Here is a 26015-nt window from a genome sequence, read left to right as displayed (position 1 = left end):
ATGCCATCCGAGGGAATTTGGAGCATTTTATTCCCCTTCTACCCCTCCCTTCTCTCTTTTACAGGAGAAGCGCATTTCTGCAAACATGCTCAGGAGGAGTCATTTCTGCATCTTGGACTTTTTACAGGAGAAGACACCAGGAGCACGCTCGGCCGCTTCGTGATCATCATCTGGCTGTGCGTCGTCCTGATAATCATCCAGTCCAGCTACATTGCCAGCCTGACCTCCATCCTCACCGTGCAGCAGCTGACGTCCCCGATCACGGGCATCGACAACCTGATCGCCAGCGACGAGCCCATCGGGTTCCAGGTCGGGTCCTTCGCGGAGAGCTACCTGGTGCACGAGCTGGGCGTCTCCCCGTCGAGGCTCAAGGCGCTGGGCACCCCGGACGAGTACAAGCAGGCGCTAGACCTCGGCCCTCGCAAAGGAGGCGTCGTGGCCGTCGTCGACGAGCGTCCGTACGTCGAGCTCTTCCTTCTCCAGCACGACAAGGTCGCGATCGTGGGCGCCGAGTTCACCAAGAGCGGCTGGGGCTTCGTGAGTCGCTATTCACCTTCAACTCATGCATACGTACAGCTCGATGAGCTGTTGTTCTGCTGCAGATGTTTTCTGATAATCGTTTGGTCTGGCACTGGCAGGCGTTCCCGCGGGACTCGCAGCTGGCCGTGGACCTGTCGACGGCGATCCTGGCGCTATCGGAGAACGGCGACCTGCAGAGGATCCACGACAAGTGGCTGTCGAACGGGCCGTCGTCGCCGCAGTCCACGATGGACCTGGAGCCGGCCGAACGGCTGCGGGTGCAGAGCTTCTCGGCGCTGTTCCTCATCTGCGGCGTGGCGTGCCTCGCGGCGCTGGCCATCCACGGCTGCATCCTGGTCCGGCAGTACTCCCTCCACGTGGCGTCCCAGCCGCCGGACGCAGTGGCCACGGGCGCCGACGGCACCATCTCCTGCTCCCGCCGCAGCAGCATCCGGGCGTTCCTGTCCTTCGCGGACCGCCGGGAGACGCAGTGCCAGCTGAAGGGGAGCTACAAGGACCCCGCGGCGCTGGGAGGGAAGGGAAGGAAAAGAGAGAAGGGAGGGGTAGAAAGGGAATAAAAGGCTCTAAATTTCTTTGGATGGCATCCTAGCGATTGTGTCGCACTTGATAATGGCATCCTAGCGAAGCCCCGTTGCGGGATGGCATTCCGTCGAAGCCCACTTTCCATGACGGTCTCTCACCGAATAGCCCCAATACATTCTGTTTTGAAAAGTAATTTAGTCACATGTTTTATCACGACCAAAGGCGAAGAGACGTGGTCACTGAATTCACTAGCTCTGAAATCCCCTTCCTGCTGCCGCGAGAGCGCACCAGCGATGCCGTCGGCGGGGCCGCCGGCGCAGCCGCCGCCGCCGTGGAGCAGGATGGAGGGGCAGGTGGTGCTGGTGACGGGCGCCTCCTCCGGCATCGGCCGCGACTTCTGCCTCGACCTGGCGCGCGCAGGCTGCCGCGTCGTCGCCGCCGCCCGCCGCGCCGACCGGCTCCGCTCGCTCTGCGACGAGATCAACGCCTCCGCTGCCGCCCAAGGCCCCCGCGCGGTGGCCGTGGAGCTCGACGTCGCCGCCGGTGGCTCGGTCCTGGAGGCAGCGGTGCAGAGGGCCTGGGACGCCTTTGGCCGCATCGACGCCTTGATCAACAACGCCGGCATCCGAGGTACGAGTATCCATCAAATTAGAGCTCAGATATGTTCGTTTAGGGATCTAAACGCCAAATGAAAATATGCACCAAACCAAACTAAGCTCAGATGTGTAATCCCATTTCATTTTTTTGAGAGAATGTAATCCCATTTCGTTACCGAGCCAAAAACGTATTGCCTTGCGTGTATGGTAATATCTGTGCTTGTTGCTTATTATACCTCAGGTGCAGTGCATTCTCCATTAGATTGGCCTGAGGATGAGTGGGACAGAGTCATCAAGACGAACCTTACCGGATCATGGCTCGTGGCCAAACATATCTGTCGACGCATGCGTGATGCCAAGCTAAATGGTTCAGTGGTTAACATCACCTCTATTGCTGGTCTTAACCGCGGCCATCTGCCTGGCTCCACTGGATATGCATCCTCAAAGGCTGCTGTGCATTATGCCACCAAGGTAGCACGGTTAATCCTCATCAAACGTTTGTTCTGCACCTGTGTTCGTGATAAACAAATCTGATTGTGTTTTTGCAGATTATGGCTTTGGAATTGGGCGTGTATGGCATCAGAGTGAACTCAATTGCGCCTGGACTTTTCAAGTCAGAGATAACTGCTCCTCTGTTTCAGAAGAGGTGGTTGAGCACTGTTGCTTCAAAGATAGTGCCGCTTAAGGAGCATGGCGCTACTGATCCTGCATTGACGTCGCTGGTTCGCTTCCTGATCCATGAAGCATCGTCATATGTGACTGGCAACATCTTCATTGTAGACTCAGGTGCCACCATACCTGGTGTTCCAATATTCTCCTCCCTGTAAATTTTCGTTTAAGGTCTAGTTTACTGTAGCTAAGTTACATATGATTGCATAAAGCAGAAGGTCCCGGGTTCGAGTCGCGGTCTCCTCGCATTGCACAGGCGAGGGTAAGGCTTGCCACTGACACCCTTCCCCAGGCCCCGCACAGAACGGGAGCTCTCTGTACTGGGTACGTCCTTTTAGACTTTTTATAAAGAAAGACTCGGTTAATGATCAAGTCTGTTCGAAGTATTTGTAGTAAAAAAAGCATGCCAATGCAGTTCAGTGGTACACTGGTACTCCCACCGTTCCAAATTATAAGTCGCTTTGATTTTTTTGTTACATCCATTTTACTATGCATCTAGATACAATAATATGTCTAGATACATAACTAAATGGATGAACCAAAAAAGTCAAAGCGACTTATAATTTGGAACGGAGGGAGTATAAAAATTGATGTGTTTGATTTTCCCAGTGGTAGTACGTTCAAATTCTCCCCCCCCCCCCCCCCCCACCCCCAGTGGTAGTGTGGTACTGAAGTATACTGATGCAGTTTTGTGGGATAAAACTAAACAGGCGAGCAATCTTAAGGTGTTACCAAACCAACTTTAACTTCTCTTTATTATTTGTATTAACCTTGAGATATATTTTCTTGTCTTGATCCAATAATGGGCGTACCCAGTGCAGAGAGCTCCCGCTCTGTGCGGGGTCTGGGGAAGGGTGTCAGTGGCAAGCCTTACCCTCGCCTGTGCAATGCGAGGAGACCGCGACTCGAACCCGGGACCTTCCGGTCACAGGCGGTAAGACTCTACCGCTTGCACCAGGCCCGCCCTTCCTTGTCCTGATCCAATGTTTCAAATAATTTGATCTATGTTTAGCTAAACAGGGAAAACACACTCCATGCAGATAGAAAGCCAAAAAGTTACATAAAATACAATAAGCTACTATGTACAGGATGTCTATTACTGATATTTTGCATGATGGATTAGAACGAAACAATTTTGTTGTCGTGTCAAGAAAAAAAATCATTGGCAGTCTGATCAATGCCTCACATTCGTAGTTTCGTACATTCTTGATTGGGCTTAAAGAATAATAATTTCACCAAGCTTCAAACAAATATATATATAGTACAACTGTGAAACAAAAACCTCGCTCAAATAAATAGTTCCAAAGTTTTGACCATAGTAGCTAATAAACAAATAGTTTACTGGTATTGCCAGTTACAAATAAGAAACATCTAAACTCCATACATCTGCATGTTCTAAAATCTCATGTCCATCTTGTAAAGTTCCTCTACTCAAATCTCATATTGCATCCCAATCTGCAAGGTTTTACTAGGAGCTATCTTTAGACTGGAAATGTTGGATCTGAAGTTCTTCTGGAGGAACCTGTAGAGGTTGTTAATAACAAAGCGCTTGAAACAGTTTTGCTTGGAACTCATTTTTAAAATAACCCTTCCAAGTACAAAGGTCGTTCCATTTGCTAAAGCTGAATCCATCATCATGGTCTCATCATCACTTTGAGCTATTTCCTTGAGGGATGCAATGATTGATAGAACATACTCATCATCCTCCATATTCTGGGTGTCCATATAACCATATTGGACTATGCACCTGTAAACACCAAAAGGCTCTAGTCTGTCGAAGAGGAAGCGCTCTTCAGGCAGGACAGATGTCACTGGTAGATGCCTCACAGTGACAAACACCATCAGTTCGCGGAGACAACCCATGTGCTGAACGTAATGGCGCACAATTGGTGGGATGCCATTCATCAAGTCTGTGCAAAAGATGCATATTCCAGGTACTCTGTTGCTCATATTCACTGTTTTAATGAATTCCTCCCTATCCATCAAGTTACTCACTTCATATTCATTCTTCTTGCTTCGCCCATAGGTCCAAGAAAGTGTAATTATAAGGAAAAATGCGGTTATTGCAAATGGAACCCAGCCACCTTGTGCAATCTTATATAGGAGTGATATCGTCATGAGACCTTCAATGGCAGTGTAGATAACATAAAATAACCCAGCTATTGCAGAATGACTTTGCCATATTATGACCATGACCACTGTTATCAGATGTGTTGTAATAAGCATAACCCATATCACTGCAACACCTGCAGGCCAAAAGAAGTGTATATTATTTACCAGAGTTCCAATATTTATATATAATAGTGCATCCAGCTAACCATGATATTTCTATAAAGTACTATTTTAAATTTATGCAATACCACCTCTGCTATAAAAAATGTGCTTTAAAGCCCATGTGCGTACCACAAAATGATGAGTAAAAGTAGCAAACAAAACTAATATGGAAAAGTAGCAAAGAAAACTAATATAAGTGTGTGTTAGATTGCTTACCATAGGCTTGCCCAATCTCTGGTCCGCCCTTAAAACCAACAGTAATCAATATACAAGCAATCATCAAGAAGTAGTTGATCTCTGGAGAGTATACTCGGCCTTCATATTTTTTTGAGGTATGCTTCATGGAAACTCTAGGAAAACAACCTAAAGCAATTGATTGCTTGATGATAGAGAAACTGGCAGATATCAATGCCTGGCTTGCAACGATGGCAGCCAAAGTTGCTACGATAAACATTGGCCAAAACAGTGGCTCTGGGACGCTACTATAAAATGTAGTGCTGAGCTTAGATGGGTTCTTGATCAAAAATGCTGCCTGGCCAGCATATGCAAGTATCAGTGCTGGATAAACTAGGCATGAGTATGCCATCTGCAAGGACAAAGGAAAGGGTATTAACTATTAACTAACAGTTTCTTATTTATATAATAGGATAGGAAAATTATCATATTAATTACCTGGATTGATTTCTTGTTGAAATGACCCAAGTCAGCAAACATAGCTTCAGCACCTGATCGCCGCAGTTATTTAGTTATGAATTGATTAACTAGCATAGTACTAGATTACAAAATAATCAGATATTGCTTGTGTTTCACATGAAGAATAGCTTTCTATGATTATATTGCATGTTTCTTGTTAAAACAAAAAAAAAGTATCATAGTTAGGTTACATTTCTTACCAGTTATGCACAAAACAACTGTTCCAAATTGCTCCCAGCCAGCCCTTTTGTTCCTCGCGAAGAAAAGATATATGTAATGTGGAGATATGGCTTTCAGAACCGGTGGATAATACTTGACAATATTGTATAGTCCAATGGATGCAATCAACGCAAACCACACGAGCATAATGGGAGAAAAAGTGAAGCCAACTTTACTTGTGCCATATTGTTGGAAAAGGAAAAGGATGACCAGGATAATCACACATAGGAGGACAACGTGTCCTGAAACAAGAAAGATAAAATATTACTCACTGTTTTTGCTTGCAACAATAAAATGGCTCTAAACAAAATATCATGGCCAGGGATGGTAGGCAGTATTACCTTGTTTAATGCTAGAAGATCTTGATTGGATTCCTTGAACAGCTGACAGGACTGGATAAATTCGGAGAACAGCATCAGGAAATCGAAAAGAGAATTGGACCCTATTACTTTTAACTCTGAGCTAGGAATTGGGATGACAAATCAAAATGCTTTTTATGATTCAGTGGAATTTACATCCTTTATACATGTTTCAAGTTATTGCAGTAATGCTTTATGACAGCTGATTCTGCTACAGGCGTCATACAGATGGTTGTCTGACAGAGACTATTCTTTTTTTTTTGAAAGACCATAGACTACTTGGATTATGAGGTAATTAACTATCACTGTATTTTTCCTTAAAATAAAGCAAACATTGTCCCATGTATCTTATCTTGAAATAGAAACAGTGATGATCTGATGAAGATGTAAAGTACTATATACCTGAGATGGATGGAGTGAGGGCACCATCACCCATCACCATGCAAGTTCCAACCAGCACAAGGTAGGTGATGACTGCCTGCGCAATGGGGCTGCCTTCCAGGAACTTGAGCATCCTTGGTTGCAGCCTCCTCTTTTTGCTGTGGAACTTGAGGTTGGCATCTGATGCCAGCCGAGTGACCGGCACTGGCATCGAATTGCCGCTGAAATTGACGTGCTGGCGCAAGAGCGAGTACAGGGCAAAAGTGCCACCTGCACCGTACAATACAAGTACAAATACAATGTAAGCACGAGAGCAAGCAGAATGAGGGATGCTGGGAACCTAACGATTGATCTTTACAGGTTATCGGAACATTATCAGAATTTGTACAAGAACCAAATTCTGATCGAAAATTACGAGTACACTCTCCCTGATGCAGCAATTTCAAACATACGCGTGTTTGGAGGAACATTTTGTTTTTGAAATCTTTGGTACGGTTTAATTCCTGAAGATAGAGTTCTTTTTTTTTCTTTTTTTTTTATATACGCAAGAGTGCCTTAATGCGTCTTTTTTTTTCAGAACCTATCTCAGCACTGCATATGCAACATGACGTGCTGTGGCACTGCAGATGTAACATGACGTACTGTAGGGAAGTGAGGCTGCGAGTTCTTTACATCTCTGCAATTTTTTCCTTCTTGTCAACAACTTAAAAAATAAATTCTACTTTGCCCGTTATTTCGGTTCTTTGCTGTTAGAAATAATAATAATAATAAGCGCATCAACTGGACTCTTCTACTTTGCCCATTATTTCGGTTCTTCGCTGTTAATACCAAAAAAAAAAAAACGCGTCACAACTGGACGCTACAGATTCGGCCACCTAAATTTATGGCAGTTTGTTGGATTTAACTAATTTGGCCACATTTTAAGCAGTGCACCAACCTTCCATATGCAAGATCATCATTAGAAGAACAGTACGTAAAAAAAGAATAAATACGTATAGTGTACGACAGTGTACCTTCTCCGTGGTCATCTGCGTGGAGCACGATGAAGACGTACTTGACGAGGCTGACGAGGGTGAGCGTCCAGAGGATGAGGCTGAGGATGCCGAGGACGTCGTCGGCGCCGGGGTCCGGCAGGGTGAAGGACGAGAACGTGTACAGCGGTGACGTCCCGATGTCGCCGTACACCACGCCCAGCGACTGGTACCCCAGCAGCGCCAACTGCCACCCCGTGAACTCCTGCAGGCGGCGGCGGCGGCGTTACACGTTGGTTGTCAAGAAACAGTTTTCGTTGGAGATCGATCTGCATGCATGCATGGATCTTATGTATCGTGTTCGTACCAGAGGGTTGCGGTGCCTCATCTTGTACGACTGGCTGAAGGTCCGGCGTGTGCGGCCGCCGCCGCCGCCGATCTGCTTGCCGTCGTCGACGATGCCGACGTCCTCCTCGGTGATCTGACCCGTCGAGATCCTTTCGTCCACGGCCGCAACGGCGGCAGCGTTCACCTGGACGATCACGTCGTCCGGCGGCGCCGCGCGGTGCTCCATCGTCGTCGCGCGCGCGTTAAACAGCTAGCGCAACCGGCGAACGCGCGAACCCTTGCAAATGTTCAACGCCAAACATACAGGAGATCGATCGGAATCAGTACAATATATGTAATCAGATTCAGATGAATGAATTCGTGCGTGCATGCGTGAGATTCAGTGAATCACAGTTCGTTCTTCTACCTTTGACTAGGGCCGCCCGACGGCCGACGAGGAGTGGAGTACCCTTGGACTTGAGAGGGCGCCGCAGCGCGAGAGGAGAGGAGATCGAGGGCAGGGTAGCCCTCCTCGAGCGACTGGACTTATATAGCACGCGCTCCGCCTATATGTTTGTTGAATGGTTTGGTTATTGGTTGAATCTGTTTGTATGCGTGTGGTCGTCCCTGCGTGCGCCCGTCTGGACCCTGTTATGTATGGTTAGTTGATGATCTTCGCCACGCCCGTGCATGCAGCTATATATGGTGAATAGTTAATAATACGGTAATTCTTGGAACCGGGCGGAGGCTTCGGTTGGTAGGTGGGCCACGACGGCAGCCCAAAAAAAACCCATCCTATAGGCTAGTCACCGTATAGTTTGTTAAAAAAAAAATCGCAGCGCCGCTCGCGGCGGCCACCAAGGCGGCCTCCGCCCGTCGTGCTCGCTACGGTCACCCGCGCTCGTCTCGGCCAGGACAAAGGCTACCTATCTTGCCGTAGTTGGGGTGGACCTCGTCCGCGTGCAGCTCACCGCATCATGGGCGGAGCCCGTCCACGCATATCTCGCGCTTCGCCTGCCCAACTCGCTGTGGCTAGGGCCAAACTCACCCGCGCGCAGCTCGCAACGGTTAGCCTGCCTGGCCTTCTCCAACGGAGCGGCAAGCTCCACGCCACCGGCTCTACACCGGTGAACTCCATACCCGACAAAGCCTATATTCTCCCAAACAACATGAAGATGTAGCACTGAAACCGCATGTTGTAAACATATGTTTCAAATGTTTCAGAGGTATGTTGTAAGTGTTTCAAGTAGATGTTGCAAAAGTAGATCAGGATGTTGCATATGTTGCAATGGATGTACACGTATTTTGCAAGCTTTTGTTCTCAATGTTTCATCTGTTTTTCCAGACGTATGTTGCAAATGTGTTTATTTGGATGTTGCATATGTTTCACACATATGTTGCAAGTGTTTTATCTGGATGTTGCGTATGTTTTACAATGGTTTTAAAGTGTTTTTCAGGTGTTTTTGCAAGTGTTTCAGATGCATGTTTCAAGTGTTTCATCTGCCTTCAGACGTATGTTGCAAGTGTTGCATCTGGATGTTTCAATAGTAGATCGGGTGTTGCATCTCCCTTCTCGCTTTCTGCTGTGTCGCCTCGGTGTCTCCTCATCCCGACGCCGGTTAATGGGTATCCGCCGCCCCTCCCCTTCTTGTCGATGTTGGTGACGTCCAAGGCGGCGCGGGCCCCGTGTGGTTTTTGCAAGTGTTTCAGATGCATGTTTCAAGTGTTGCATCTGTCTTCAGACGTATGTTACAAGTGTTGCATCTTAATGTTTCAAAAGTAGATCGGGTGTTGCATCTCTCTTCTCGGTTTCTGTCGCCTCGCCTCCGTGTCTCCTCCTCCTCCCGGCGCCGATTGGGTGTCCGCTGCCCCCTCCCCTTCTTCTCGATGCTGGTGATGTTCAGGGCGGCGCGGGCCCGTGTGGGTGTGCGAAATGGCACGAGAAACGGTTAACAGGCGCGGGCGTCCGGACGCAAGCCCATTAAAAATAAAGCGAGGTTAGTTTGGCTCAACCAGGAAGCAACACAGAGGATTAAAGGTTTATTTAGATCCACTAGTGTTAATTTAACAGCTAAAATCAATATTATTAATGGATCCAAACCGACCTTCTAATAGTCAAACTAACTCATAGCTGCTAACCACCTATTAGCAACATTGTTCGCTTCGCTGAAAAAATAAGCCGAAACACTGTTCCGACTGATTTGTTGTGAGAGAAAAACACTGTTCCGACTGAAAAAATAAGCTGAAAAGTACGGATTATAAGAGAAGCGAACGGGGTCATATTAATTAGCACGTAACAACCGCAAATACCCTGCTAATAATAAACTCATTTACATGCTAATACCCAACTAACAGTTACCTCACTTGTTGGGTCAAACCGGTTAATTACGGCTAATAACCGGTTTGAGCTATTAGCTAGCTAATTGTTAACGGGCAAATAGATCCAAATCTTAGTATATAAAACAAACAGGAGAACTGCAGAAGGTTTGGGATATATGAAGAGCATGCACAGCACTGCTAAGAGCGTTTCCAACGGTACCACAAACAGAAGCCCAAAAATCTGGTTTTCAAACATTATTTGTGTAAATATTAAAAAGGAAAAACAACACATCACCACTAGTTTTAGTTTCCAATAAATTTCTTGTTCTAAAAACAAAAGAGCAGGTCCATCTAAAGATTTTTTTTTTCTCATTTTTTTGTTGCCAACCGCAATATACCTGACCATCCCCGCACCTAACTCACATCCAGAATCTCAAAAATGAAATCTCAATGGTGTGTTTTACCTCTCAGTATTCTCATATTTGAAAATAATATCTAGAGATTTCTAGCAAACCTCCCGAGCGTCGACTGACCGACTGTTATTAGCCATCCTAGGTACCCTAATTCACAGCCAGAACCTACAAAAGGAAATCTCACGCTCTAATTCTTAGTAGATCATGTTGTCAGCCATGCCCCCCCCCCCCCCCCCCCCCCCCCCCCCCCCCCCGATTGCCCAGGTATCTTAACTCAGCCAAAACCTACAAAACAAAGTCTCTTGCTCTATTTCTCAGTATTCTCAGATCTCGTTGCCAGCCATCCCTGATACCCTAGATCACAGACATAACCTACAGAGCAGGATCTCGATTGCCTACTCTATTTCTCAATATTATCATATTTGAAAATAGTGGCCTACAATCGGAAACTCCATTTCATGCTCAGATCTAGAAATAGTGGTCGGAGATTCAATCAAGTTGTTCGTGTATCTTTGTACTTGGATATCTCTATTTTTCCAAGCGCGGATAGATTGGGAGTTAGGACAGTGAGTTGTTGGAGGAATGTTTTTCACGTTGTGCCAACAATTTAAGATTAGGAGTAGCTTACCAAATTGTTTGAGATGTTTCAGGCTAGGAGTGAAAAGATGGTGGACTAACTCATTCTGCAAACCAAATACCTCACATTGTGCCAAAAGAGATATACAAATGATACAGGAGGATCAAAACTTGACTCTGTTGCTACTATTAGCATATTTTTGGTTGCAAGGTCCAAGTGGGATGTGCTAGCTTGGTTCCTCTTCCACAGACGTTTGGTTTGGAGACAATAGAGGACATAATCCTCGCTTAGGGAAATATACCTCCAAAATGTGGGTTCACTACATTTCAAAGGGAACGAAGGGACGGACGGGGGCATCTCAATTGTTGTCATGGGCCGTTTGCCCCCGTCCACTTTGTGGGCGCCAAGCAATGGTGATGCAGAATAGGTGGCCGTGACGGAGTCGAGGTGGTAAAGGTCAGGCGGCAAGCACAAGCGACAGAGGTGGAGCAGCGCTGAGGCAAGGCAATGGCAAGCTGAGCGGCAGAGGCAAAGCCACTGTAACACGTTCAGGCTATACGGGCAGATGGTGGGGAGGCGTGTCGACCAAGCCCCTCGGCAGCTTGGTGGAGCGACGCCGGAAGAATTGAGACGAAGAAGAGAGATGCATGAAAGGATAAGTGGGCCCCACGGCTAACAGTGGCTAACGTGTGAATACTCCATCCATCACGTTTAGCTTAATCACCCCCAACCAAATGGAAAACAGGGATAGACCTATCAGTCTCAACCAAACACAGATGAGACCATCTCATCATCCCATAAATCAAGAACATAACTATCCTATACCGAACATCTCCAAACCCAATACACTAGAAAACAAAGCGCGGCGTTGCCGCGCCTGTGTAGAGTGTCGGCTATTGTGAAGCTGCATTTTTTGAGGTTCGAAAACGAACTAAAGGTGGAAAACGACTAAATATTTAAGGAGGATGTCCTGAGCAAGGAAATGTAAAAATTATGAGAATTGCATTTTGACCTTTTTTTCTTTCATTTAAATAGATACATGTCCATCTGGTGATGATAGTGATGTTAACATTAGTATTCCTTATGTCATGATGTTTCTTGATAGCAAATAGAAAACTATGTTCACAGATATCAGAATAATTGTCTTAGTTCTTGTCACAAGAGTAAAACAACATAGAAATAGATTAAAATAGAGTAGAAAAGATATTTTCCATACTTGATAGTTGATACCCAACCAAATACTAGATAGACTTAAAATTTCTGTATGAAGATCAGAGCATAGTTTTAAAAAAATAACCATAGGAATATAGGATTATAACCTCATCTTAATTGTCCGGAGATATGAATGGATGTGTACATGGCCTGGCCAACGTCCAGAAAGGAAATGACAGCTATTATCATAGTTACACAGGGGCATTTCATCGAAGAATGGGTGATCAGGAAAGTAAAGTTACGGCAAGTTGAGTAAAACAAGAGAAGAATGGCTAAAAATGCGCCACAACTCAATCAACAATGAAAAGTCTTGTAATGTGATAAAGCAGCTTTTGGCAGCCACGTACGTCCATGTCCATTTCCCTTAGCCATAGCTCCTTCTGGGCACCTACACATGCAAAGTGCAATTATTTTTGTGATGCCCAGAATGTAAATACAGAATAGGAAGAATCAGAAGAAGAGGGGGGAAAGGCGTTCCATCTCTTAGAGGTATGATAGTAAAAGAGAATCAAGGCATCGATATCAAACAAATTATCTATTAGTTATGCCACAAACTTTGTAACTAAATACACGCTTGTCAATATTTGAGGCCAACATTGTTGACTTATTTGATTATATTCTGTCTAATATTGAAATTCTAAGATCAGAATGCAAGTGTAATAGGATGGGGACAAAGGTTTAGACTCAACTGGGTCTAGATATGCCTTATACATAAGCATTCAGCTCTGAGTTTGTCAATGGATGTGTACATGGCCTGGCCAGCATCCAGAAATCTGAGAAAAGATAATTACAGAAATCTGAAATACTAATAAATACTCTATAATTAGGGAGTAGTATTTTGAAGAAGAGATCTTGTTTTGTACAGAAGAGTTTACCTTGCAGTGTTTTGTTCGTGCATCCATGTGGCAACAGCAGTAGTAACCTGTTTCATGTAAGTTGTAGTTCGATAATATAAGATAGATGTTTTGCTTATAATGGATCTCTGCAAAAACAATTGGCCAGGCTCGAATTATTTACACACATGGTTAGTGTTTCATATTGTTAAATGAACTCAAAGATTAAAAAGTTTCAAAGTGAAACTTATTTTAATAACACATATAGCTTAAATTACAGAAAGTATTTCTACACATAGTAAGTATATTTGTTTTCTTACTATTCCGAAGGTAGTTGACACTGTAATTACCAAATAGAAATGGATAGTGTTAGCTGGTGACTCGATGATGGCAAATTGGAAATCTAAGCAAATCGAGTAAAAAAATAAAGTTGATGCCTATAGTTATTTTATCGAACAACTGGTATGCATGGACATTCACACATACGAGCGAGATGCTGCGTAGGAAAGTAGCACTGTAGCAGCAGAGAGGGGAGGAGCCGGGAGGAGATAAGGCGTGATCAGTGGGAAGAGTCTCTGTCACGGCTGCGGCTGCGAGGAGGGTGTTCTGGAGGTGGCAATGGCCGCGACTGCGAGGAGCCGAGGAGGGCGGCGCTGCTCACCTGCCCCGCGTGTCGTGCGCGTGGAAATGAACGCACCTGGAGAAGCCACCTCCGCCTAACCCAAGGCTGGAGCAGGAGCTATCACTGTTGTCAAGCAAATGAGGAGGAATGGGGAAGGGGAATGGAAGGGGATGAGCCAATTCAAGAGGCGTAGCCGTGCAGGCCGCCTTTGCGGAGCTCGCGCGTTCCAACACTGCAGCGGCGAATCTAGACCGCTGCCGAGGTCGCACAGATTCATGAACTCAATTTGATAGGGGTCGTAGCTGGCCGGAATACGCGGGGTTCCACTGATTCGTACAAAGTTATCGGGTCGCGTGACCCCGACGCATGCACTGTGGCTTCGCCGCTAACACTGGACGCAAGCGTGTGGGCTATTTGGTCCGCGGTTGGAGCTGGGAGCAGAGGGGGCGGCGCTGCAAGGAGAGGAGGCGGAGCACGAGTGAGGGCAGTGGGCGGATGAGGGCGCGAGGTTGATTCGTGTCTCGGCATGCTCGTCACTCGGGGGCGTGGGGAAGCCATGGCTGGCAGTGGCGCTGCAGGTGCCATCATGCCGGGTGGCCCAAGGTGGAGGAGATGACTCCTCGGTCGAGCGGGTTCCAGAATCCAGAAAAAGAGATATAATCAAAGATGCCCTGTATTTTGATTTGAGAAAAATATGAGGTTTTCGTAAAAATTGCTGAGAGAGTCTCTGGAGTGTGGGTTGATTTTCAATAGAGTGAAGGTCTTTTTTGCAAAAACCCGGAGCCCATTCGTTCTGGACTGTGGGTTGATTTGGAAATAATCTAAGGTGTTTTTTGAAAAATATTCTGAGAGGGCCTCTGGAGCGTGGGTTGATTTTCGAAAAAATATAAGGGTTTTTTCGTAAAATGATCTCGGATCGCCTAATCTGATCGAACAGTCGCGAAAAGCCCATGACGTGGCACGCTGGCTGGCCGCAGTTTGGGCGCATGTTTCATATATAAAAGATGCTTAGTTTTTATATACACTCTTATCATAAAGGATCAGATGTTGATCACAATATTTTTCAGGGGACAACGATACATAAATACTCAAATACATAAGCCAGGACTGTACAAAGCATTGCTCTGGCACAAATGCAAGCCGTGGATGACTGTTGTCACTTGTGTCATTGTGGGAAAGCACCGTTCGTTTGGCTTATAAGCCGTATTTTTTCAGCCGACGAACAATATTTTTCTCTCATAACAAATCAGCCAATAGTACTTTCAGCCATGACTTATCAGCCAAACGAACAGGGATCTAAAATACATCCTGGAAGTCTGGAACTTGAACCAGCAGCAACGGACTCCCGACTGGGCACAAATGGCCATCACATACCTAAACCCTAGCTACTAATACAGACATTAGCTAAAGCTGTGACTATGTGCGTAGTAGGCTCCACGAGTGAGAATGTGAGATACACGAGCGCATGAAACAATTACGCTAGGACCACATGGGAGGATCGCCACATTTCCTTCAGCTGCTTGTGCCCCTTCTCTATCAGTTTTGCAGATGAAATTAGACGGGTTCTGAAGCATCGGGCTCAATGCTACTCAGGAGTTGTGCTGAACAATAGTTGACCTGCCAGGGGACATATCATGCTGCAGTGCTGCACGCCAATGTATTCTGCAAATGAAGGTAAAAGAAATAGTGAGGCCAAGCATTGTTAGTTCTTGAAGGCGGCGATGCCATACAGAAATTACAACTCTGATAGTCGGGACTCGAGTTGCAGAGGGCAGATTGAATTTTTTGTGTCTCATTAAAGCTGTAACTAGTGAGCACGTTGAGCAGGGTAATGTACCGAAAACCAATGATTTCAGCAGTACAATGTTGGATAAAGAAAACTTCTTCCACTGAACATTTTTCTTCTCTATCTCTATATGGTGGAGTATTTTCTATAGTAAGCATTCAACCAAATGACAGCCATCATTGCCAGCAAGTAAGTTTATAGCACAAGTGAAGTGAATATCTTTGGTTCTGCAGCAAAAAGGACTGGCCACAAACGCTTCAGGGCTTTTCCACAGGTGCACAAGAGTTATGTAGATGCTGAAAACCTCTCTAATGGAAATTTTGCAGCAATAAACACAGGCCAAGGAGGTCAAAGATTTTGAAAGCCACAAATGTATGCTCATAATTTCATGATTGAGTGGAACATAGAAAACCAGTTTTGTTCATCTTTACTTCTTTTCAGAATTTTGAAAGTTTAACTTTCTTTGAACGTTTTGACAATAAATTTTGATTAATGCATTGTTACTAGTCTCAGAAAAGATTGTACACACCTAACCTTTGTCCTTCTATTACTTTAGCAAGCTGAATTTTTTTTCTTAAAGGAAGTCAGAAAAGGGATGCACAGACTAATAAGCTATATGTACACATACAAAAACACCTGTTTCAATGTGATTCCAAAAGAACTTGTATTTAGGTTTTCACTAACTACTTATTGACACTTCTGCATTTTCAAGATTTAGTTCTGAGCTCGCCTGAATATCAGCTGTGTATGAGTTAACGCATTTGAGCATCAATCAATTAATACTTTGATGAAGTAGAAGTACCGAATATGCCATACTTGATATGTAGTGCCTGAAGGAAAATGATTATAAACTCATAATAAATTCTTAAAGTCTGAAGCTCAGCATCATAAAATAAATGCAACAGTACATACTATGGAATACCTTTATCGGCTTTCTTTGCTTCAGTTTCACCTTCACATCAACTCCATTCTCAATAATTGCATGCAACACAACCTTAATTTTTCCTTCAATCCTATCCCCTTTCCTTGGTGTATACAGTGCATTGTGAATATCATCCTCTAACGCACGCTTTGCAAGCAATGCACCAACTGCCGCACATGCCTTCATACCCTTACCCTTCTTTGAACCAAGATCAAACTTCATATCCTTTGATATAGAGTGTGCAACCGCAACCACCCTGCTCGTCACTCGGTGCACAAAGCAAGCACACACTGACCCCTTTGTAACATGAATATCAAGGCAGAAAGGGTGGTGGTAAGGATCAGTCATCTGGTTGAACGTTGGCATCCGTTCCCGCTTCACCTCAACCATGTCATCATCTCTAATTGCACGCTTTGTTGGCTTTGGAGCATTGGAAGAAACAGACTTGGCAGGCTCCACCTTGCATTCCTTTGGGTTCTTGGCATTGGTTTTGTCCCTATTCTTGCTTCGGCGCAAGGGCAGGCTGTTCTCCTCGTACTCCTTGGATTGTCGGTCCAGCTTGTAGAACAACTTCTTGCGGTGCTGCATGTCATCGATCTCATCATTAAAGTCTTGCACTTCACTGTCGTCATTCCGGTGGAGGTCATCCAGGTACTCATTGCCCCTTGCGGCCTCCGAAGAGAAGCTGAAGGACGGGGTCCAGAGGTCGGAGTCAACCACGTCAATGTGGAAGCCGGACCCAAGAAGGTCAGAACTGGACTGAGGTGAGCTTTGGGGCAGCCGGACTTGAACATATGGAGACTGGCGCTGCGGTGGTGCAGCCAAGGCTTTGGAAGGGAGGATGGAGAGTTCGCGACAAAGAAAGAGGAGTCCGGAGAGCTGAGGCGTCCGAGGCAAGCACCGCTGCCGTGCATGGAGAAGCAACTGCCACAGGGACATTTCTGCAAACACACTGCGCAGTAAGGAGAGTGGTGTACACTCGATAATTAATGCCAAAAAATCAAAGTTAGTGTGTAGGATACATACATGTAAACACTGGTGATTGGGACAGATTCGAATGCATATAGCTTGGGGATGCTCGGTTCAGTACACCAGGAAGGGAAGGGAAGGGAAGGGATAGGGCGGCGTACCTAGGCCCTGTTTGTTTTGGCTATTCTGGGACTCGCTGAACTGAGAAACTGAATTTTCTGGAAGTTGCTGCCTGCAAAAGCTGATGGCTGACCCTGTATTTATACCAAAATTTAGAAGAAGAGCGCGGGAACTCGCAGGCTTTCAAGATTGTGTCAATCAAGAAGTCGATTGTGTAAAGATTGATATCTGCCGGATCGGATGTGACACTGGGATCGTTTCTCTTTAAATGACGTCAGCAGATAACGATGGTAAGATATGATTGACATCGAGAAGATACATATCCGACTTTATAAAAGGGGAAAAAATAGAGTCCAAGTTATCTTAAAATAGGAATGTTTTCTTTGTGACAAAGATTGTACTGAGTTGTACTCGAGTAGGATTCGTTTTAGGCTACGGGTATAAATATCAAACCCCGACTATTGTAAGGACACACAATCAATCAAATATCAGTTATTTACTTTTTTGGCCCCGGCCACCCCTTAGAAGTAGGAGTAGAGTAGATCTCGGCGAGTCCTTCAGCAAGTACGGCTGTATCGATCCGGTCGACCTCCACTGCTTGTATGTAAGTACCGTCATGGCTTATACCTCTGTTCGTATGGCTGCATCGATCCGGCCGACCTCCACTGCGACTCTGGTATAAGTTAGTTATCGACTCTGGTCTAGTTCAAGTACGGCTGCATCGATCCGGTCGACCTCCACTACTTGAACCAGATTAAGATCAAGTTATCGGCTCTATCTAAGGGTGGCGTTCTTTCGGATAGATTCATTAAGTTACCGATATTGCTTATTGCTTCCTTTATTTATTTAATTACAGCAATATCACTTCGTCCGATTAGGATTGATCTAGATCGGCCTTACATCTTTTTCTAACCCATCGCTTGTTAATCTAAACTGATCTAATCTGTACTTTAAACGATGAGTTATGTTTTATCGACTGTTTTACATCAATCTTGATCGTGCATAGCGTGCAGTTAAGGCATGTTTGATCTTGAGTATATCAATTGGCTAGCAAAAACTGTTTCATGGCCCGTTATCACGGCCTGTGTGATTCTGCCTCACACCTCACTGTTAGCACCGTGGAGTAAGGATCGTTATTTGGTGGATCTATTTCTGAGAGGACATGATCTTAACTGTGCGCTATGCCTGAATCGGCTGTTTTAGCCGATATCAAGCGCTTTCACGAACAGTTCGCATCACGAGATCATTGAAGTAGCGATAGGTTAAAAGGTGTGTTAGCCCCATGATCTTATTATTGTATTACGGCCTGCATGATTCTGCCTCATGCCTCACTGATATTAGTAATAAGTTACGATCGTTGAGTCTATTGTTGTTTCTACGGCCTGCATAATTCTGCCTCATGCCCTACTGGTTATAGCGATAGATGAGATCTCACATGTTCATTAGATTTATTTCTATTAAATGGTTGAATGTTGATGAACTGTTTCTTTTATAAAGGAGTTCGGTTGCTTGCAGTCATTGACTTAGCATGAATTAATTATCGTTGACATCTTATTGCTAATATTTGTCCAAAGAATGATATTCATTCTGAACGATAACTGATTCTTCTTACACAACCTCATGAGCTTTAACCAATTTATTCTTATGGATATGCTGGAATCGACTATTTAGTCGATCTCCTTTCATATCGGCTCTCAAAGCCGCACATTCGGGACTGTCTGGCAACACCGGCATATTCCGCCCTTAATTACTGATAAACTTTCTCTCTTTGTCAATTGCAGGGTCAAATTGACTGGCACGTCTCGGGAGGAGTGCGCAAGATCGATCATCCCTACGCTGAAGCTAGGCGGATCTCCAGCTCTATCGAGCGGACCCTTCCGGCTTGCTCGTGTGCCTTCGGCACAGGACGAAATTCTGTGTCGACACCCTGGGTGTTTGGCAATCTTGATTATTTCAAGTTGATTGTTTTTCCTGAGCGCAGAATGACTTGTATGCCCGCCCCTGAGGCTGATGATAGCTCATCTGTTTACCACATCAAAGCAAAAGGCAACAGCAATAATATTTTTTCGTTTCTTAAATGAAATTTGGTCACACATGACAACAAAACCAAAGTCACATGGAAATACATGATATATCCAATAATTGGTAGGGCTACATTTTAATCAAGAAAACACTACTATTCTGTTCCCATGTCCTCTTCATATTCAAGTCACATTTCCACTGAATATTATGAGCAGTCAATTTTTCCAAGCAAATATCTATGAAAAATTCTATGCGACACTGCATCCCACACTACTCTAGGCTCGGAGTTTTCCATGTACATACACTATGCCACCTATTTGCATGAATATATGGATAAAAAGGTTGCACAAATCAACTAATTGACATGAACACATACTTTGACTCCAAAATAGCAAGAGATAGACCAAATGATAAATTGCAGTTCGAAATTGATACATATATATATGTAATTTGCATACAACAACTGCTGAAATACTAGCCATTTCTACATTAGTATGCCTTGCTGAAATTCCATACATGTTAGTTTAACAAGTCTGTATTAACAAAAAAATATTAAGGCCAGTGCTGCACCTGGCACACCAAGTATACTATGAACGGAACAATCTTTCAGGAAAAATGCAAGCATAGGCACATGATAGCTAATACTCTGTAACAAGTAAGCATACCAGGAGATCATGGGAAGCAAATGGCCTAGACAGAGCAAATTGCAAAACAGGGGTTAATCTCACGCATGTTCTTAAAGGAGAGGGTGGATCAGCAGGAACTAACCTCAGGGGTCGCGCCGGCAGCCGGCGACTCAGAGCGGCCGGCGGGCAGCGCCGGACGGGCGCTACTCGACGGCCTGGGGCAGGGAGGAGGGCGAGGGTAGGCGCTGCTGTGGGAAGATTACTCGCCCAAGTGAATTATTCAGACTAAACTACGGGTTGAGGAATCAAGGCAACTCGTCGAGCGAAACAACTGTAAATCGAACCTCGGAACAACGAACTCACGGGGACAGGCGACTGCTGACGGCGCTAGAGGGCGGGGACGCGGAGGCGCCGGAGGAGTGCACCGCAGGGGCGCTGGAGGGCGGCTCCGTCGCTCCTGGGCGGCCGCCGGCCAGGTGCGGGCGGGGTTCGACGCTCGGCCACGGAGACTCGAGATGGGCCTTCCTTCAGTTTAGGCCTTCAATTCTTTTGGGGGCTCCAAGGCCTATTTGGACTGCCCTGGGCCATTCATCCGAGGTAAGAAAAGAGGCAAAGGTCCATTTAGTTTTAGCTCCTTAAATTACCGCCACGAAATTTGATTTTTCTTTTCAAACCTTAAAACTGGACATGTTACCTTCTAAATTCTTTAAAAACTCTTCAAATCACTTCCCAATACGTTTTGAAGTGATTTTGATGCGGTTTTATCCTTCTTATACTTCAAAACATCTGGTAAATACTTCATAAGGTTATTAAACCACGGTGAATGTTTCTAAGCTTCTAAAATCCACCAAAAAAATACTAGTGATACATCCGGATATAGAGAATCCAAAAAATCAAATATTTATGTCTCATGAAAAACATCTTAATATCTCTAGAAGTTTCTAAAAATTGGAGTTATCTCTAGAAAAATAGAAAAAATATCTAGAAAACATAGATATTTCTAAAAGCATTCTATTGATGTTTAAACATGTTTTATAAGCTTGTTTTGACGGCAGCACTAATGCCCAGATGTTCGGACGTCCGCGGCTGCTCCGCCCCGTCCGCTTGGATTTGCACGCCGTTCGCGCTAGCTCCATTTCCTGTGTTCCATCCGAACCGCCTACTTCAGATCCGCTGCCCACGCTGCTCGGATGACTCGCCGCCTCATCCACACCGACGCGGCGCCCATCTCTTCCAGGCCATCCGGAAGACTCACCCCCGCCTCTTCCACAACAACACCGTGCGGCTTGTGCCTCCTTCCCACACCGCCGGTGGCGGCCTACGTCTCCTCCACACGTCGGTGCCCGCAGCTTGGCTTTGCCCGCCCTCATGGACACCAACGCCGGCGGTCTGTACTTGCAACATGAAACACTCGAATACAACATACATTTGAAACAGATAAAACATTTGGGACATACGCTTGCAACATGTGTGTGAAACATATGCAACGTCCAGATAAAACAATTACAACATGAAAAACACTTACTGCAACATAAGACTGAAATAGTTAAAACATTTGGAACATACTGTTGCAACATATGTGTGAAAACATATGCAACATCCAGATAAAAACAATTGCAACATACGTCTGAAAATAGATGAAACATTTTGAACAAACGCTTTCAACATATGCAACATCCCCCGATGCCCCAATGTACTTTTGCAACGTATATAAAGTGCAACATACCTTTGAAATACCTGAAACATACATTTGCAACATAAGGGAGAGAAAGCCTGGGCCGGTCAATTCCAGCCGTCGGGGTCAGAGCGACGGAGCCAGCGGTGAGCGGCGGTGCATGAGCACCAGCGCCACCGGTACCGCCTTGGCTCGGCAGGGACGGTAGGGGATGGGGGTGAGGAACACCATGGCCACCGGGGTGAAGGTGAGCCGCCCACTCCCCTGCAACATTGCCGCGCCACCTCCACGGATCTTGCTAGAGACGGGTGGATCACGTTCCTGTTCCATGGATTTCGCTGGTGTGGGGGAGAGGGCAGCCAGATCTTTGGGCGTTGGGGGCCCCCGGTGGGAGGGGGACGTCAGGCGTTGGTGCGCTGCGGTAGGGGATGACCAACGCGGAAAGGGTAAAGGTGGGAGCAGAGCAGAGCGTGATGTGCGGAAGTTTTTTTTTTGAGACGAGCGGCGCAGGTAGTGGTGCGGTTTTAGCGTTACTGTTGTTTTGTTAAAAAAAAGACGCAACCAGACGAATGCATAGCATTGCCACCTGTCCTGTCCCCTCCTCCTGCGGCGACCTGCCAATGCTGCAAACCATTCAGCTCGACAGTCGACACCAGACCGGGGCTGTACGGCCCTACATATATCCCCTCCTTAAAATATGGACGCTCCCAGTTCCATCCTGTCCAGTAACCAGATAACGGGAGAGATCCCAGAGGATTATGGCAATGGAGACATCAGGGTGTTCGGCTGGTCACATTCCAGCTTATTTCAACTTATTCTCTCTCACAAAATACTATTGAATCAGCCGAAATCAGCTATAACTGCATCAGCCAAACAGAACACTATCGATCTTTCACGCAAGACGCAACCACCTCACTGGCAACCCATCGTTCTTGTTTGACACCGCCAAGCCGATGACAAAGATCAATACAACGAGCTCTGCGATGAGATACTATGGAGCAGATTCTTATGTAAACAACAAGTGCCTTTCTTTGTGGCACACCTCTCTACCCCTCTGCAAGAAACAACAGTCGTAGTTGTTCACAAAAAAACAAAGAAACAACAGTCGTAGGGATTAATTTGATTGATGAATAAATAAAACCATAAAAGAATCATGCTGGTCTGCTTCACCACTAGTGCTCTGAATTTTCTTCCTGTGTTTATGTGAAGCACGCTGTTGTATTTGGTTAATGTAATAATGCAAGATAATCTACCTGCTCATTGTGAGACCTGGCCATGACGCTTTGGTAGTGCAGTAGCAGCACAAGTGTAGTGGTTTGGTCTGCAGCCACTCCTAGGATAATTCTGGAGAGATGTTGACTCTTTCTGAACAATTGGTGCGCATGCTCTTGTACCACATATGCCCCTGCAGAAGGGAACTCACTGAATTAGTATTAATAGGACATGGATGTTCATGACCACAACCAATTATGGCAAACACAAAGTGTTTTGATTACAGGAATAAAAAGCTCACTGTCCAGATTACAAGTTTGGGCTAATAACTGATTTTGTACAGTAGAAAGGTAATAATTTTTTTTCGCGAACATGCATCTTTGGCATGTATTTCATTAAGGAGTAAGAGTTTGTTACAAGCTTTGGTGTGGTACAAACAACCTCAACATTTTTGACAAATAAGACCTTGCTCTGGTTGAATAGACATTAAGAGCAGTCAAGCAGCATAAAAGCATTTTTTAATCCGAAATAATACTTCTGTAAAACATAGACCTCAACATTTTTGCTGAAAGCAATTGCTTTATGCACAAATATTACTTTCACCAATTCTGGAACAGTACCAATTCTAAGGAGCTACATGCCTTATCATGAAACAAATAATAATAACTAATTAGTTTCCTAGGTTTTTCAATCTACATACTAACAGAGCCTCTCTTCCAAGTTAATCTCCTGTTACTTCTCAAAAAGAAAACTCCCACCTCCCATTTAGCATATTCTTATCTGACAAGCATGTGATGTTTCCTCTTAATGAAAAACAGACCGTAATGTCCGATCGAGAGAAAAAAAACAAGCATGTGACGTGCAGAATTTGTTTTCCCAGTTCTGCTGCTTGTGGCCATATTACATGTGTAAGTACTCTGAGCTGCTTTAGTTAAATATGAGTCATGTCTCTAAGGACCTTTTTTTTCTTGGAGAAAATACGGTTTAAGTTTCAAAAAATGAGTTTTGGGGGGAGAAAACATGGTTTCAATTTCAGTGTATTGATGGCTTTCAATCAACCCAATAACTTTTTTGAGCAGACTATGATCCATCAAGCATTTGTGTTTCAATAACTGTGTATTAAATGCTCATCAGACGAGCATAGGTGCAATATAAAAAAAACAACATCGGTGATTCACATGTTCATAAAAGAAGTGTAGAGACAATGACAATGCAAGAGTAGACAAGAATAATGCTTCAACCAACCTCTTTGCTTCTTATCCTCCTGTTTATCTTCTTCTCCAATGCCTTCAACTTGCCATCAGCCATGGACTGCAACAGCAGTGACCGCGCTGCTCTCCTAAAGATCAAGGGCCAGCTCGGCAACCCACCCGAGCTCTCTTCATGGCTCCCAGCCACGAACAGCTATGCCGGGGACAACACCGTTATATGCTCTGACACCGGTCGCGTCTACCTTGTAGTCCTATTTCAACTAAATGTGACAGTCCCCATCCCTTCCGCCTATGGTGACCTAACAATGTTGGAAGTCATTCAGCTGGACACCTTGCCGGGACTGTACGGTCCTATCTGTTATTACAGAATCAACTAGTCATAGATTCTTCTATTCGTGATAAAACAACCTAAATCGACTAGAAAGAGAACTAGAGAGAGAGAAGGGGAGAGAGGTAGAGGCACAGACCATCGGTGGGTTTGGCGGAGGAGCTCGCCATGGCGTCAGTGTAGGTGAACAGGTGTCGGTGTAGGGGTAGCAGTGGAGTCCGGCGACGGCGTAGACGTCCTGGCGACGGCGAGGCGGTGAAGAACGGTGGTGGCGCTTCCCACCGCTGCTGCGCATCCTTGATCTGTTAGGGATTCACTTCTATTTAGAATAAAAAACGACATAGATCATGAACTAGACAGAGGGAGAGACTAGAGAGAGAGGGGTGTAGAGGTAGCTGACCATCGGTGGCCTTGTCGAAGCTGCTAGCCATGGGGCCGGTGGTGAGGCCGGCGCAGTCCAGTGGTGTCAGTGTCCAGTGATGGAGGCGTCAGGTGGGGAAGCACAGTGACAGTCGGATGGCAGTGCTTCCCGTCGCTTCAGCGCTTCCCTCTTAGATCGGATTAGGGTTAGGAATCTAGGTGGAGAGAATGGCGGTTCAGGTGAACCTCGTACTGCGAGCCGCCGGCCCCCACCTCTTTATATAGCGCAGTGCGACAGGACCCACCAACCATGTAGGGTTGGACGCCCCCGATCAGGATGCGGGATCAAGGCCCAAGTTGACCGTTAGGCCAATCTTAATGGAGAGATCAACCTAACACTATCCCCTCCTCCTTTACCCAAGCTCTCGCACCATGAACAACTTGAGATCACTGGCACACAAGTCTCTGGACCAATTCCAGACTTCCTGGCAAAGACCAACCTCAGTGCTCTGATCATCACCAATAGCAAGCTGACAGGGCCTATCCCCAGGTCTCTGAGTCGCCTCTCCAACCTCAGGTACATAGATCTCAGTGGCAACATGCTCAGTGGGTCTATACCTCCTGGGTTGCTCCATGGAAGCTTCCAGTTCCTCATCCTGTCCAACAACAGGCTCACAGGAGAGATCCCAGAGGTTTATGTACCTACAACGAGCTGCAACTGGATCAGCCGAACATCAGGGTACCTACAACTGGATCAGCTGCAACACTATTAAATCAGTTGAAATCAGCCGAAATCAGCTGCTCCACTCCCGGCTTTTCAACTTATTCTCTCTCACAAAACACTATTAAATCAGCTGAAATCAGCTGCAACTGGATCAGCCGAACAAATCTTCTACACTTCAATGTCAGCTACAACGAGCTCTGTGGTGAGATACCGACCTGAAGGTACATGGTGTACCACCAAGCAGATTCCTATGTTAACAACAAGTGCCTCTGTGGCACACCCCTGCCCCACTGCAAGAAACGGCAGTAGAGAAGAATTAGGTAGGCGAATAAAGCAATAAGTAGAACCATGTATGGTTTGTCTCTGATGTCTTCCGTGTGATTTTGCTTCACTGCGAAGTGCGTTGTTGTATTCTCGTAAGATCAAAAGATCATCAATCTGGAATAAAACTCCTTGCTCAATTTGCCGAACAAAAAATATTCCATGCTGTTTCACAGCATTAGTGACAGGACCTCCCTTTCCAGGAAGCTCAG

The 26015-nt window shown here is 45.5% G+C and overlaps 4 protein-coding genes and 1 long non-coding RNA gene across 7 annotated transcripts; 2 read left to right on the top strand and 3 right to left on the bottom strand.

The window, feature by feature from the left end:
* LOC136500143 (glutamate receptor 3.1-like) lies at window positions 1-1097 on the top strand. Its single transcript, XM_066495533.1, has 2 exons — window positions 1-537; window positions 639-1097. Exons 1-2 carry the CDS (start codon window positions 1-3, stop codon window positions 1095-1097), a joined length of 996 nt encoding a protein of 331 aa, XP_066351630.1.
* A 203-nt stretch (window positions 1098-1300) lies between these two features.
* On the top strand, window positions 1301-2720 carry LOC136501648 (uncharacterized). Its single transcript, XM_066497159.1, has 3 exons — window positions 1301-1692; window positions 1900-2129; window positions 2207-2720. The coding sequence occupies exons 1-3, from the start codon at window positions 1356-1358 to the stop codon at window positions 2483-2485; spliced, it is 846 nt and encodes a 281-aa protein (XP_066353256.1). The 5' UTR covers window positions 1301-1355; the 3' UTR covers window positions 2486-2720.
* An 810-nt stretch (window positions 2721-3530) lies between these two features.
* Window positions 3531-8097, bottom strand: LOC136501647 (potassium transporter 26-like). The gene is made up of 9 exons (XM_066497157.1): window positions 7979-8097; window positions 7592-7849; window positions 7267-7489; window positions 6275-6523; window positions 5855-5905; window positions 5495-5755; window positions 5274-5326; window positions 4818-5187; window positions 3531-4573 (listed from the first exon to the last, which is right to left on the bottom strand). The coding sequence occupies exons 2-9, from the start codon at window positions 7796-7798 to the stop codon at window positions 3759-3761; spliced, it is 2229 nt and encodes a 742-aa protein (XP_066353254.1). The 5' UTR covers window positions 7799-7849; window positions 7979-8097; the 3' UTR covers window positions 3531-3758.
* Window positions 8098-14796: 6699 nt separating this feature from the next.
* LOC136501372 (uncharacterized) lies at window positions 14797-17472 on the bottom strand. 2 transcript variants are annotated; one of them, XM_066496886.1, is made up of 3 exons: window positions 17366-17472; window positions 16236-17176; window positions 14797-15189 (listed from the first exon to the last, which is right to left on the bottom strand). In XM_066496886.1, the coding sequence occupies exons 2-3, from the start codon at window positions 17172-17174 to the stop codon at window positions 15160-15162; spliced, it is 969 nt and encodes a 322-aa protein (XP_066352983.1). In that variant the 5' UTR covers window positions 17175-17176; window positions 17366-17472; the 3' UTR covers window positions 14797-15159. The 2 variants fall into 2 exon arrangements, with proteins under 2 accessions (XP_066352983.1, XP_066352982.1); XM_066496885.1 differs by having other exon boundaries at window positions 17262-17394.
* Window positions 17473-18947: 1475 nt separating this feature from the next.
* LOC136502176 (uncharacterized) lies at window positions 18948-20494 on the bottom strand. Of its 2 annotated transcripts, none has more exons than XR_010770441.1 (3): window positions 20317-20494; window positions 20115-20220; window positions 18948-19346 (listed from the first exon to the last, which is right to left on the bottom strand). It is a non-coding gene; the product is annotated as an uncharacterized lncRNA (long non-coding RNA). The 2 variants fall into 2 exon arrangements; XR_010770442.1 differs by having other exon boundaries at window positions 20336-20494.
* Window positions 20495-26015: the final 5521 nt, after the last annotated feature.

This window comes from Miscanthus floridulus, chromosome 13, assembly GCF_019320115.1.
Source record: "Miscanthus floridulus cultivar M001 chromosome 13, ASM1932011v1, whole genome shotgun sequence".
NCBI classification, from domain to species: domain Eukaryota; kingdom Viridiplantae; phylum Streptophyta; class Magnoliopsida; order Poales; family Poaceae; genus Miscanthus; species Miscanthus floridulus.
The sequence above is the reverse complement of the archived record's forward strand: the minus strand, read 5'-3'. Positions and strand labels throughout refer to the sequence as shown.

Excerpts from the sequence above, each read along its gene's own strand:
- LOC136500143 (XM_066495533.1), top strand. The coding sequence starts at position 1 with ATGCCATCCGAGGGAATTTGGAGCATTTTATTCCCCTTCTACCCCTCC. Across the intron at positions 538-638 it reads CCAAGAGCGGCTGGGGCTTC|GCGTTCCCGCGGGACTCGCA; the intron begins GTGAGTCGCTAT and ends TGGCACTGGCAG.
- LOC136501648 (XM_066497159.1), top strand. The coding sequence starts at position 1,356 with ATGCCGTCGGCGGGGCCGCCGGCGCAGCCGCCGCCGCCGTGGAGCAGG. Across the intron at positions 1,693-1,899 it reads CAACAACGCCGGCATCCGAG|GTGCAGTGCATTCTCCATTA; the intron begins GTACGAGTATCC and ends ATTATACCTCAG. Across the intron at positions 2,130-2,206 it reads CTGTGCATTATGCCACCAAG|ATTATGGCTTTGGAATTGGG; the intron begins GTAGCACGGTTA and ends GTGTTTTTGCAG.
- LOC136501647 (XM_066497157.1), bottom strand. The coding sequence starts at position 7,798 with ATGGAGCACCGCGCGGCGCCGCCGGACGACGTGATCGTCCAGGTGAAC. Across the intron at positions 5,906-6,274 it reads CCTCACTCCATCCATCTCAG|TCCTGTCAGCTGTTCAAGGA; the intron begins GTATATAGTACT and ends GAATTTATCCAG. Across the intron at positions 5,756-5,854 it reads ATCTTCTAGCATTAAACAAG|GACACGTTGTCCTCCTATGT; the intron begins GTAATACTGCCT and ends TTCTTGTTTCAG.
- LOC136501372 (XM_066496886.1), bottom strand. The coding sequence starts at position 17,174 with ATGTCCCTGTGGCAGTTGCTTCTCCATGCACGGCAGCGGTGCTTGCCT. Across the intron at positions 15,190-16,235 it reads AGCAAAGAAAGCCGATAAAG|AATACATTGGCGTGCAGCAC; the intron begins GTATTCCATAGT and ends CTTCATTTGCAG.